We start from the raw sequence: 13,210 nt of genomic DNA, 5'->3' as shown, positions 1-13,210 counted from the left end.
TCATTCCAGGCTGGGCAGCACAGTTGTATGTCCCTTTCACCCTCATCTCAAGCGTGTGCTAGACAGGTTGCCGACTCTGTGTTATCGACAATGATGCGCACCTGAAGATTCCGTGTCACTATCCGTGTCCAAGTTTGTGAATGTAAGACTTCCCCGTGCCGGTGACCTTGTTGATGGTTACCGAAATTTGCAAGTAATGAGCCAACCGTGGCTTGTGGATAAATGAAAAGAAATGGGGGGCAAAGGGGAAAGTGATGCCTTGCGGGGGCAAGGTACTGTGCACATAGTGATCCCTGGCTGCTGATCACCCGACATCAGCTCAGTAGCGGAGCAGTTCGATTCTGAAGACCCTCGAGTCGCTGAAACATTTCAATAAGCGATTCCATATTCTCTGGTTCTCCCATCCGCTGTCTTTTGTCACAGGAGATCCACGTCGGATGCGTCTGCGCTCGTTTGTGTGGTGAAGAATCTTCATGAGTTTGTGTTTCCCACGCGCACTTCTTGAAGGTCTGCCTGCCAACATATGTATGCTAGTCAATAGGAGTTTGGTCAAACAGGCTGGTGAGGGACTCTGCCATGTAGGGTTGGCGCGCAGGACTCAGAAGGACAAGCCGAGAGATTCAAGCTGTAAAAGCAAGCAGAGTCAGCAGTCTTGAGCAGCCACCGTGGGGTTTGAAGTCATTTACATACCAAGAGTTCTTCACTGTTGGCTTCCCCGTCGTCAAAGCGTGGGAACAACTCGCCGGTGGTGTCCTGGACGTACTCGACGACGGATCTTTCGACATGTGGTGTATGCGAGGTCAAGCCAGCCATGCCCATCTGACGATTCAGTGCGGCGTCATTGCGAGCTCGAGCACGCTGGGCCCGCGCCTTGTGTTCGGCCTTGCGCTTCGCGGCTCGCCGGCGGATTTCTGAGAGTTTGGATTCATGAAGCTCGTTGGCCTTGAGAAGCTGGCGGTGCCTCCTGGCGAATTCTCTGGAATTTTTGAGTTCGAGGAGATTTCTGGTCGCAGCGGCGTTGGCGTCGCAGAGTTGCTGTCGCATGGTAGCGGCGTACATGTTGAAGAACTGGCGTTCATGGCCCGTGTAAGTCGGCATGGTGTACTGGGCTTCTGGAACGATGCTGATGACATGCTCGCGGAGTTGACGGTCGTTGCAGTGGATGAAAAGAGCCTCGGTCATCTTGACGAAGATGTCGAAAGCAACCATTTCGGCCGTGGTCACGATGTAGCCGCCCTGGGTTTGGAGCACGCCTTTGAAGAATGAGAGCAGCTGCTTGCCTTGGGAAGAACCCAGCAAGAAGTTCCGCATGGCGCTGAGAGAGTATGGGAGGTGATCGTATTGGACTCGTGGACCAGGCTCTCCTCTGGCTTTGACGTATCGGTAGACATTGGCAAGATTATCGTTCCGAGTGAGGGGGTGGCAGTCTACTAGGAAGTGTCTCAGCGTGGTCTCATTGCCGGCGTACAGGAGGTTGAAGATCGGGTCGTCCACGAGAGAAGAAGGCTTTGCTGGTGTAAGCGGAACTCTCTGTCGAAGAGGCAAGCTAGGGCTGCTGGAGCTGAAGGACATGTTGGAATTCTGGATTGAAGACTCCATCATTGACCTGTTGCAATGATGATGATTGATGACCAAGTGAACAGCGACAAAAACCGGAGTGAAAGATTGGGATGGCACCATCCTTATATACGACAGGACGCCCAGAAAGAGGGTGGCTGGAGGTAGTGACTGCCCGTCGGCAGCAGGGGTGCGGCAGTGAGCCTGGTCGAGTTTGCGGATCGAGGCAGCGAGATCCTTTCACTCACCTCTTCTGCATTTTTCCACCAGCAGTACGTGCATCTTCAAGCAGAACAGCAGAAGTCTCCGCGTACTTGGGTGTCTCTTGGAGACAACCACCATCCCAATATCAGATTCAGGGCCTTCGTGGTGCAGGCCAGCTCTCGACATGGGCCCGACGCTTCTGCTGGTCCCCCAAGCGCGGGAGGAACATCGTCAACTCACTCGAATCTCAGACAGGGAGCAACACTATGGACTGACTCGAACCCCAGACAAGCAGATCCCACGCAAGGTCTCGACAGTGCAAATGTTTAAGGATTTACTCCTGACGCTTGCAACCTTCTATCGGAGACAAAGACCTGATGCGCCACTGCAACGAGACTTCAAACACTTATGTCAGGCAAAGCGAACATGACTTGCCTTGCTTTGATTTCCCGGCGCCATTCCGTGCGTATCGCTCTGCACCCGCGCTATGCAGGCATGAAGCTGACTGAGGTGAGAGACCTGAATAATAGGCAATGGCAGACATCTCGCCTCAGCCGGACGCTGGCAACCGGGTCAATGTGCCACGGTCTACAACCTACCTACTGTGGCTATTCTGGGAATAGGTTACTTTCAAGATTGCCTGGAATACCCTCAAGCAGAGTCAAATGCACATATGGTATGAGGAATGCCTAAAGCATTTCCCCGCCGAGAACCGTCTGTTTCCCCTGTGGTTCTGTCCCGTGGCGTACTCGTACAAATACCGGCCATGTTGTGGGTTCATTCCAAGTCCCTGCCATTTTGGGTTAGCGTCCAGACGCGGTATCCCATAGGCGCTCTTGGGCATACTTTCCAGCACCGTTCAATTCTCAGCCTCTTGGCTGAGTTGGATACCTGAAAACTCCTTGTCGTGCTGGACATCCTCAAAAGTTTTGTGGTCTTGGGCACCTCGAACCTCGTTATCACGTTGGACACCACAAACCCCTTTGCCATGTTGGACTCCTCCCACTGAGCTCTTGTGTTAAGCACCTCAAGTAAAGCGTCGACTTTGAATATAGACATGAGATGGACTCGCTGACAATGAGCTCCTCTTCGCAGGAGGGCACGTCGTCAGCAGCGCGAGCATTTTCAAAGGCCCCACAAGGTTGTCGATACGACGAAAAGAGGACAGCATTGACTCTCGCCTTCGCCCGAATGCCTTTTTGGAGAACAGGTACATGAAGCGCAAATCATATGGCACTCGCAGCTAATGCATACTCACCCACACCCAGAAGGCCAAACCCCTACGAAGCTTGGTTCCCATCTGGCCTGAAGCAAGCGCCGGTGTCCCTGATGATTTCCGCCCAGCTGCCCATGCTATGGGCTTTTGTCCGCTTCCGCAGGAAACAAGACCTCGCTGCAATGTTGCATTCCCGCGTTGAGGATTTGAGAAGGTCGTACATCTCAGCTTTCTTTCGCTACCCTGTCGGCGCTGCATACTCGACACCGTGGCGGATGGATGTCGTTACCGTCGACGTGGATTGAATGGCAGCAAATCCGCTCTGGAGATGGACGAAATGTCCAATTCTCGCCGCGCTACGATAGGATAACGCACTAGCCTATTCCGGAAAATAAAGCGTGACGTGTTAGTCAGCCGTCCGCTCCTGCACGAGTACCTCGTACTATTGCGCGTCGAAGGGCAGATTGTCCATGTCTTGTCATGCCACGCGCAAGAATCTTGGATCTACTACTTCTACTTCATTGAAGTCTCCTCTGTGCAGGAGCCCTCTAATGGATCCTTTCTGTTATTGATGACAGACCACACAGGTCAACGCCCACCTCCGGTCAGATGATGCTCGTCAAGACTCAAACCCCATCGCTACCTCGCGATACCTAGTCGAACACAATCGCGGCCTTGATGGCACTCTTGTTCCTCATCGACTCCAAACATTCGCCCCACTGTTCAAGCTTGAATGTCTTGTTGACAATGCCGGCAACCTTGACCTTGCCCTTGTCTGTTCACCTCCGAGTCAGTGGCTATGTTGGGGAAAAGCTGGCAAACACGAAATACATACCGAGGTAGTCAATGGCAGCTGGGAACTTGTATGTCTCGCTGAAGGACCCGAGGATGGTGATTTCATCACCAAAGATCTTGCTTGGCGGCCACGAGACGCGGTCTGCGTTCCCGTACACGCCGTATACCACGAGCTTGCCTCCTCTGCGGACATAGTTGATCGCGTCCTCCAGGATCTTGACACTTCCGGTGGCCTCCACCACGATGTCGAACCCGTATGGATTCTCTTTCTTGATCTTCTCGAATTGGGCACTGGGGTCCTTTCGGGACAGCTCGACATATTCGTCCGCAGCATCCAGGGACTTTGCGAGGTTCATCTTCAGCCCTTCGGGAGCGGCAATGACAACGTGGCAGCCGCCGTTTTGACGGAGCATCTGAGTCAAGACAAGTCCCGTCGGTCCTGCGCCAAACATGAGCACACTTGAGCCCATCTTGGGAGCGATCTTGTCCAGGCCGTGGGCTGCGCAGGAGGCGGGCTCAAGCAGAGTGGCATCCACGTCGGACAGGTTCTTGATCGGGAACACCCGCTTCGCCGGGTAAGCGCAATACTCGGCGAAGCCACCGTCCATGGTCACGCCATGGGCCTGGAAGTCTTCGCAGAGGAGCTCCTCGCCACGACGGCAGTAGAAGCATTCACCGCAAAGCTCAGAGTTGTCGGCCACCACCCGGTCACCGACACTGAAGCCCTTGACTTTCGAGCCCAGGGCGACAACGACACCGACGGTCTCGTGGCCGGGAATCAAGGGGAACTTTGCCGTCCACGTCAGGGCTGCCTGTTTTGAGTCTGTTGGGCTTGGGAGCACACCTTGGCCAAAAATTCTCCCTCATGTATGTGTAAATCGGTGCCACACACGCCGCATGCCTTCACTTTGAGCTATGTTCTCGTTGTCAGCGTCCTCCTGCCCCAAGACCAAGTATATCGACGACGTACGAGGATATCGTTATCACGAAGCTTGGGAAGAGGGACTTCGACGACGCCGAATTTCTCGGGCGCCTCATATCCTAAGACGCAAGACAGTCAGTGGTCTATTCACCGGCGGCATGAATGTCAAAACAATCCCATGTGAGGGGTAAACATACTGAGTGCCTTCATCTTCGTGGGAAGATCTGCAGAACCCATGTTGAGCTACGGCGTCTAGAGCTACTGGTCTGTGCGAAGTGCAGTGAATAGGAAAACCTTCCAAGGGATGACAAGAGTATTCCTTCTGAACAAAGCAGGTATGAAAGAGGTAGGGCAGGTAAAGTCAGAGGGTGGACAACGACCAAGGAAAAAGGATGTTGAGAAGTGTATTTCTGACAGCGAGCGGGCCAGAAGCGACCACGATGCGTAATGTACTGTATGTACAGGACTAGGTAGCTTGGGTCAGTGCGGCCGGGCGAGTGCGGGACGCCATTTTGTGTTGATGCTGGTTTCCTCGAAGGGTACGAGCTTCACTTGCGTCGACATGTTCCGACAACCAACCGATTTCCCAGAATCCACCAAGCTCGACACGCCTCCGATATATCATCGTGAACGCGGGATCCTCGCCGCGGGTGACCGACCGACTCACTCACTCACTCACTCTTTGCGCAGCTGCAGGCCACGTGCCCGCTCGCTTATTCGACTATGTGAACTCGTACCCCGCGCCCGCCTTGTTCAAGGTGTTATCCCGCGCTACATATGCAGCTCGCGGTTTGGGTACCGCGAGAAAAGAACCAGAAAAGGTACGGAGTATGGAGTACGGAGTACTTTTTTCCTCTCTTACTCGATGCTGCGGGTTTCAACGCCCTCGCTTACTTGGGGGAGGCGGTAAATGCACAGGTAGGTGCTGTAGGTACGCTGTATGTAGAGATGGTACATAGTACTCTATGTACTTTGACAATACCTCGTTCTCCTCTCAAACACCATATTCCACCGGGATCGAAGCATTACATATTGAACGGGGGACAAACAAACAACCCCCCACCCCACGACCACGATCCGGAGCTAAAGTACATACAGTATTCCGCCGAGCTACTCCCTCGCCTGGGCTTTTTCCTTTTTGCGCCGAAACCGACCATTTTCCGCATCCTCCCCACATGGACAAAACACAGTGACCGTGACCGTGACCGTGACCGTGACCGTGACCGTGGACCATAAACAGATCGTCAGCAGGGGGGACAGGTACGAGGCACTCCGTCCACACACAGTGCATGGACTTTGCGCTTCCCACAACGCAGTGGTGTCCCTCTCCATCTCTTGCCGTATGCAGGTGTCTCTCGACGCTCGAAGAGCACGCTTGTCACTTGTGACATGGACATGGAAAGTTGGCCCTGATCTGGCCCGGGAGCTGTCAGCTTGCTGTACAGTACATACACGGCCGAGAAAAGTCCTTGATTCGGGAGCACTTGTTGCGGTAGAAACTTTTGCCGTCCACAGTATACGGTACACGGTACTGTATCTGCTGTGCGCGTATCATACAGTTGAGGGTGCACCTGGTCTCACAGCAAGGAAGGGGACGGAGCTATATCTTGAGCACAGGCCACGTGCTGGAATGTCCATACGGTGGTGTGGCTCAAAGTGATCGAGGGACTATATAGCTCGCGCTGACAGAAGTATGAGCCACTCTGGGCGTGGTGCGTCCCATGGTTAGGACAAAGAATGGTTTCCTGCACAGATATAATGCATTATCCATGTACATTTGTAGATGTCTGTGTGTCAATAGAGATGTGGAAGTGAAGGAGCCAGATGATGGCGGTTGTCGAGCCTGTAGTACAATTCCCAGAAAAGCCAGAAAGTCCGATCCGTTGACCTCCCATCCTGATAGACGGTGAGGGCTGATATTGTCCAACTCCGCGCTAGAATTCAGAGATGTCAGGTACGTGCTTCGTGTGGGGGAGATATTCCAACTCTTTCAGCCTCCTCGCGTGCCGGTGCTTTATGTTGCCCGAGATCTTGCATCCGAACCACACCACCGCCTAGATCACGACGAAATCCAAACCTCCATTTTGCCCATCTCGCTCCTCTCCTTTCTCGCCTGACTCCGCACACTGCTCAACAGCATCTCCAGATCGTCCTGATCACCCATTGTGATCATATCGCCATCATCCTGCATCTTGATCTTCAGCTGATCTTTGATGCCAAACTTCTCGCGGATTTTACTTTCCAAGTCGCCAAAGTCTATGACCGCGCCGATCATCAGGTATCTCGTGTCTTCGTTAAAGTGGCATTTGACTCGGATCTTGCGCATGTCGGGCCGTTTGCTGCCCCGCATGGTGCCCGCGCGTGAGGGTGCGCGTCGAACGGGCTCGAATCCGCTCATGTCTTCCGAGCTCATTTCTTCCTCGTCTATATATTCGTCCTCTTCGTTGAGGTAAAGGTCTGGTTCTGGCCGGCGCTGCGTGGGACGTCGACGTGGGCTTGCGTACATGCGGTAGACGTCATCTACGGTATCATTGGGATCTTCGTACCGGTCTCGTGTGGTTTCGCGGAAGAGGGGCGCGGGGGCTCTTTGTGACATTGAGCGGTCAAGCACCTGCCGTCTTGAAGAAGGGCCCCGAGGCTCCGACGCTGTTCTTTGCGTGCCATAACGGGACCTTTCCATTTGCATCGGCCGGTCCATCATGAGCGGTTCATCCTCAGGCCAAGAGTTCTCTCGCTGTGGTGGTGGCATTCTCCCACCGCCTGGCGGTTGGTTCCCATTAACGTCAAAAGTGGCGGCACGACTCATCATTCCGGGCCGGGGTGGTTCCATCTCTGCTCTAGTGGAGTACATATTCCGCGGCTGGCGCATAGACGCGGATCGTAAGGGCAGGTTCGAAGACGCGCCACTGCCGGAGCTGCTGCCGACAGCACTGCCTGGAGCACTGCCGCTCATTCTGGGCTTCTCGATCTCTGGCGGCGGCGTGGGAGGGAAGACGTTTCTGCTCATTACAGGTGGGGCACTCTGATCTCGAGCAATCCTGCTCGACAAGTTACGCTGGACGAGGTTTGTTGCTGCATAACTGATGTTCTCGGCGGGTCGATCGTCCTTGGCTGAAACGGCAGCGATGGCCTGTCTCCTTTCAGCACCTTGGAAGCCAGTGCCAGTGTTCTGGCTGTTGGATGTGGCTATCAGGCGGGCTTTGCCCAAGTAGTCTTTCGCTTTGAGGTTCTTGACTTTGGCTTCGTTCGGCCTGTACACACAGCCGACGGGTCTGCCAGGGGATGTATTAGCTTCGAAGACGGCCACGGCGACCGCCGGCGGGACCGAGAGGGAACTCACATGCTGAACACCACGTAGCCCTGAGCCATCTCTTTTATAGCATCGTCTATCACATCGTGGTCGGGGGTCATCTTCTCCTTCTGCGCAAAAGTAAAATCTTGCAGGCCGGCCTCCTCTTGCTGCAGATAGACGTAACACAGGCCCCGGTTGAAGAGGACTTCGCAGGAGTAGAGCTTGAACTTCAAGCCCAGCTGCTCGTAGTCGATATATGTGTTTCCTCGGAGGTAGAGGAGGGTGTCGTTGAAATTGGCCAATGCCTCTTCGAAGTCGCCGACGAGGAAATTCGAGACGCCCTGCTGGAAGTAGGCGACGGCGAGATACTGGTCGAGCTTGATTGCGCGTTGGTAGCATTCGACCTGTTCTCGTATTAGTCTCGGCGAGGCTCGTGTCATTGTTCACGCTCGACGTACTGCTCGGTCATGTTCGCCGATGGTGGCGTGGATAACACCACAGTTAAACAGGATCTTGGAAGTATCGGCGATGGCATCGAAAATCCGCAGAGCCTCTTCGAATTCCTGGTTGTCATAGTGCCCGAGCGCCTCAACCCAAGTCTCGATCTCCTGCACGGTATTAGAGAGCGCCCATGCATGGGAGGGTGCCACCTACCTGCTTGAGCGACATGGCTTCGCGCCAGGCGTAGTCGCAGCTGCAGTCGACGGTGTCGAGGAGCTGGCGGTCGTCGGTGCAGGCAGATTATACAGGTGCAATCGGGGTGCAGGAGGAAGACGATCTGCGACACAAGCGGGCGGTGCCTGAGACGATATTGAAATGGTGGTGCGGCCAACGTCGGTCCCACGCAGGGTCGGGTGGCTGCGATTGCTCGAAGGCTGCGAGGGCCGGCCCTGCCGCAAGTCCTGAAGAGAAAGTGTGCGCGAGGGCCAGGGATTAAGCGCCCGGCGTGGGCGGTGGCCGTGGTGGGATTGCTCGGCGCCAACGCGTCACTGCTCGAGTGCCAATGAAAGACGCTATCAACTTGACGGGTGGTTGGAGGAATAGATTAGCGACGGCACGAGGCCGATAGATCGCGGATAGTCCGACTGGGTTGGTAAGGTTGGTAAGAATATGGGTAAAAGAGTGTGCGGTGAGAAGTGAAGCAGCAAAACCAGTGCTGGGCAGAAGCAAAAGGGAACAGAGGTGAAGGAGAGAAACGCGTTTGAGGACGACTCTGACTTCTTGAAGCACTGCTGGAGCCTCGACGGAAGGGGCGTTTCGAGGGAAAGGAACAGGCAGGTGGGGGGGTCACTGGGGGTTGAGGGAGCTGTCAAGCGAGGATCCTCAGGCAGGGGTGAGCAGGCGCGGCAGGACACGGCAAGGGATGAGTGAATGAATAGTGAAGGAAAAGTGAATGATGTGGGAAGATCTCCAGAGACCGGCAGAGCGCAGAGCAGTTTGCTCAGCATTGGAAACACCGTCTCGTGTCATGCTCCTCATTGACAGCCCGTCAAGTCCTGATCTGGCTGTGTCTGCTGTGTCTGCTGTGTCCAGTTCATGCATGAGGACGTCGCGATGCGTGACTGCCCAGCTCGCTGCATCTTATTCCTGCCTCGGCTGCGTTTCGCACTCGATCCTCACTCGTCCGAAATGTGACAGCAGCACTCCAGCGAGCATCCAGTACTCAAAGCACGCAGCACTCGATCCAACCCGCCGACAAGGTGGTCTGACTGAACCTGTCACCTGAGCCATGCACTGGATGTTCTTGTCGAATTTCCTTCCTATCCTCGAGCGTGTCACGGCCACATGTTGCCATGACGGCCTCGCTCGCCGGTGTTGAGTTTCAGTGGATCAAACTCGATAGACTGAATGTCCGTTTCAGAATCACATCTGCCAACCAACCAGCGCCGGCGACCGACTCTGAAGCTTTTCCAAAACCGCGGCCCAAGCAATCGGGTTACTCGTTTCCAATGCTCGCTGCAGGGGTGTGCTCCAGCAACTGCATCATCGTGCAGTCGCCCAGTCCGAGCCAGAATTTTCGGGATGCAGTGGAAACAGATTCACGTCAATGCAGAGTGCACACGAGTCCTCAAACTGGTGGAAAGGTTTTGTACAATGCCACGTCGTCTACGATACGTCAATGCTGAGTCCGTACTCCGTACAACTACCACGCGCTCATAGCATCCCCTTCCCGACCTGCTCTTTGCGCTCCTGCCACACCGTCTTGCCTGAACAGCTGCACACGGTCTTCTCGTTGTCCCACACTCCGGCACTCCGAGCTATGACCCCGACCAGGGTATCGGGGTCGTCGGTCTGAAACGATTTTTCCTGCTGCTGTTTCGACACCACCATGCTGCGACCGATAATCTCCCACACGGACACCGGGCGATCCAGGAATGCACTGCCGCGTCCGTCCTTACCCACCTGGACTGTGCCAAACATGCCGCGAGGCTGACCGATGCCCGTCATCTGCTTGACGGCTTCCCAGATCCCCCCAGTCGAGGCTGCTCCACGTGAGATGTCACCCGTCTCCCTTATCGTGGCATGATATGTACCCGGTGATACCCCGCGCAGCGTCAGATCCACCAGTGTCCGATTCCCACCGACTTGGACCATGCGCGCAAGGCCACGGACGGGATCTGACACGCCTTTTGCGTGGGTTTCCAGAATGCACACGCTGGCAGAGTTGGACGTCCCGCTGCCCCGTAAGATGGCGTCCCTGCCAGTAGATTCGATGGCTGACACGATTGATGAAGGAGCGGCCGTCCCTTCAATGTAAAAAAGTTGGTCTTTGAGATTGGCTTCGATTTTGGCGATGCCTAGCACCGGCCACGTCAGTCAAATGTCGCCCGGTGTTTGGGGAACATTGTCGCACGGATGTATACCTTCGACTTTCTGAAGCGCACCCTTGACATCATCGACACAGGATTCGCAGTGCAAGGGTACTGCAAATGTCGTCTACGTGGAATCAGTATTGGCATTGGCGCGACGGTTGGGGGCAGAAGATTTGATTGCTCACTTGGAATGGCTCGATCCCTACACTCCCCATTTTGAATATGGCTCTATGTATCGACGACGATCTTAGCGATGAGGGCTTGGTACGGATGTTTCTTAATGAACGTAGTACTCCGTATGGTCATAAGATATCGGGTTGAAGATGCTTGGTATTAATAATATAATATTAGAAGAGGCTCCGTACGAGTAGAAAATATGCCCTCACTGGATGCCGCCCCGCATAGCCACAGAGCAGCAGCCACAACGCCACAATGCCAAACGCGAGTTCTCCCGAGAACGGAGCCCCGGACTCGGAATCAAGATCTTCCTGGCCCGAGAGCCCATCAACATCACTCCCACGATCACACCGACAAGTATGTATGGTATCACTGGGATTAACTGAGGCCATCCCACTATACACAGCACATCTCAACACAGTACAGCACACAGTATCCGTCAAGGCAGTCTGTCTACGTACTGTACCGTAGCTAGGAAGTGTCTGGTCCACAGCCCTCGCCATGTCGTCTCGAAAGCAATAACAATCACCACGCCAGGCTAGCAAGATGGGCCAAGACACCGACCCTGACCTCTCGGCCGAACTCACAAAATGGGCGCTCTCCCACGGCGCCTCCATTGACGGCATAGCGGCTCACGCATTCCCTGGCAGGGGTCTGGGAATCATAGCGCAAAGAAGGTTGGAGGTACGTTCTCACTTAGCTGTGAAGTGAGGTGAAGTGAAGTGAAATGAAGCCACTTGAGGGCTTTACTCGTGGTGGCGCTCCAGCCCGAGCCCGATCGCCAGTTTTCCCCTGATGGGAATCTGCTCTGTCTACGATGAGACGAGCCGAGAAGTGAAGTGAAGTGAAGTGAAGTGGAGGAGGAACCAAGACGACCTGAGCCGAGCCCCGTACCGTGACATGAATACTTCCGAAGCAGTCGATCACAACCGCTAACTGACACCTCAACCTCTCCAGGCCGGAGAAACGATCCTCAAAGTCCCAACATCGCTGCTGCGCACGGAATCCAGCCTACCGGACCACCTGCAGAGCCTCGCGCAGGAAGAATGCAGTGTCAACGGCCTCCTGGCGCTGGACGTCAGCCTCGACAATCCCTCTTTCTCAACCTCCACCTCGGCACCGCACTCCCTCTGGCGAAGCACGCTCCCGTCCCTCAGCGCCATGAAATCCAGCATGCCTCTCTTCTGGCGCCCAGAAGCACAAGACCTGCTTCCCCCACCGGGCCTGGCTCTCCTGCGCAAACAACAGGCCAAACTCCACCGGGATTGGACGGCCGTCTGCGAACGCGGTGTGGTCGTCGCCCCCCAAGGCCTCTCCCTCGAACAGTATATTTACAGGTGGCTGCTCGTAAGCACGCGCACGTTCTACTACACGCCAGAAGCAGCAGCAGCAGCAGCGCCATCCAGCAAACCCAGACCACCCAAGTCGAAATCACAGCGACGACGACGACGGTCGAAGTCGAATCCGAAACCTCCCCAACCCCGCCCCGCGGATGACTGCCTGGCCATCGTGCCCTTTGGCGATTTCTTCAACCACACCGCCGGCACCCAGACGGTCAAAGCCACGTACTCGGCCTCGGGCTACGACTTTGTCATGACGGGTCCTCACGCCGTCGCGGCCGGCACCGAGCTCTTCATCTCCTACGGCAGCCACAGCAACGATTTCCTCCTCGTCGAGTACGGCTTCATCCTGCCGGACGGGGACAACGCGCACGACACGCTGCTTCTCGACGACGTGGTCTTGGCGCTGTTCTCGCCCGAGCAGACCGCCGTGCTCGACGCGGCCGGTTATCTGGGTAATTACGTCCTAGGGGCTATTACTGGTAGTAGTGGCGGCAATGGCGGCAACGACAATGACGACGAGGCCAACGACGACGATGCCGAAGTGGTCTGTTATCGCACGACGACGGCGCTCAGACTACTGTGCATGCCTCTCCGCAGGTGGAAAAGGGGATTGAGCTGCGGGTTTGACCATGGAGATGCATTCCAGGCCCCGTTGAACGACTTGGTGACAAAGGTGCTGCGGACGTATATTGACATGGCCGGCGAGAAGATACAGCACGTCTTCAGACTCGACGAGGCCTCCTTTGCCGACCAGAAAGATGTGCTGACGAGAAGATGGGGACAGATCCTCGCCTTGTTGACTGCTGCGACCAACCGAATACGAATTTAATGTCTTACTGGTGCGCTGAATTGCAAAAAACGAACGACGTGTCCGTTTCGTGTGATGCTTAT

The 13,210-nt window shown here is 55.2% G+C and overlaps 5 protein-coding genes across 5 annotated transcripts; 1 reads left to right on the top strand and 4 right to left on the bottom strand.

Moving 5' to 3' along the window:
* Positions 1–678: 678 nt before the first annotated feature.
* Positions 679–1,572, bottom strand: G647_08538 (uncharacterized protein; the record flags this gene model as incomplete). The annotated part of the gene is made up of 1 exon (XM_008732847.1): positions 679–1,572. One exon carries the CDS (start codon positions 1,570–1,572, stop codon positions 679–681), a length of 894 nt encoding a protein of 297 aa, XP_008731069.1.
* Positions 1,573–3,630: 2,058 nt separating this feature from the next.
* On the bottom strand, positions 3,631–4,931 carry G647_08537 (chlorophyll synthesis pathway protein BchC; the record flags this gene model as incomplete). The annotated part of the gene is made up of 5 exons (XM_008732846.1): positions 3,631–3,752; positions 3,813–4,560; positions 4,617–4,685; positions 4,743–4,813; positions 4,892–4,931. The coding sequence occupies 5 exons, from the start codon at positions 4,929–4,931 to the stop codon at positions 3,631–3,633; spliced, it is 1,050 nt and encodes a 349-aa protein (XP_008731068.1).
* A 1,822-nt stretch (positions 4,932–6,753) lies between these two features.
* On the bottom strand, positions 6,754–8,655 carry G647_08536 (uncharacterized protein; the record flags this gene model as incomplete). Its single annotated transcript, XM_008732845.1, has 4 exons — positions 6,754–7,966; positions 8,035–8,390; positions 8,445–8,594; positions 8,641–8,655. 4 exons carry the CDS (start codon positions 8,653–8,655, stop codon positions 6,754–6,756), a joined length of 1,734 nt encoding a protein of 577 aa, XP_008731067.1.
* A 1,485-nt stretch (positions 8,656–10,140) lies between these two features.
* Positions 10,141–11,014, bottom strand: G647_08535 (uncharacterized protein; the record flags this gene model as incomplete). Its single annotated transcript, XM_008732844.1, has 3 exons — positions 10,141–10,784; positions 10,851–10,923; positions 10,985–11,014. The coding sequence occupies 3 exons, from the start codon at positions 11,012–11,014 to the stop codon at positions 10,141–10,143; spliced, it is 747 nt and encodes a 248-aa protein (XP_008731066.1).
* Positions 11,015–11,522: 508 nt separating this feature from the next.
* G647_08534 (uncharacterized protein) lies at positions 11,523–13,148 on the top strand (the record flags this gene model as incomplete). The annotated part of the gene is made up of 2 exons (XM_008732843.1): positions 11,523–11,660; positions 11,934–13,148. The coding sequence occupies 2 exons, from the start codon at positions 11,523–11,525 to the stop codon at positions 13,146–13,148; spliced, it is 1,353 nt and encodes a 450-aa protein (XP_008731065.1).
* Between the last annotated feature and the right edge of the window lie 62 nt (positions 13,149–13,210).

The sequence above is a fragment of the Cladophialophora carrionii genome (assembly GCF_000365165.1).
Source record: "Cladophialophora carrionii CBS 160.54 unplaced genomic scaffold supercont1.7, whole genome shotgun sequence".
Lineage (NCBI taxonomy): Eukaryota > Fungi > Ascomycota > Eurotiomycetes > Chaetothyriales > Herpotrichiellaceae > Cladophialophora > Cladophialophora carrionii.
Note: the sequence above shows the minus strand (reverse complement) of the source record. Positions and strands in the feature narration are given on the sequence as shown.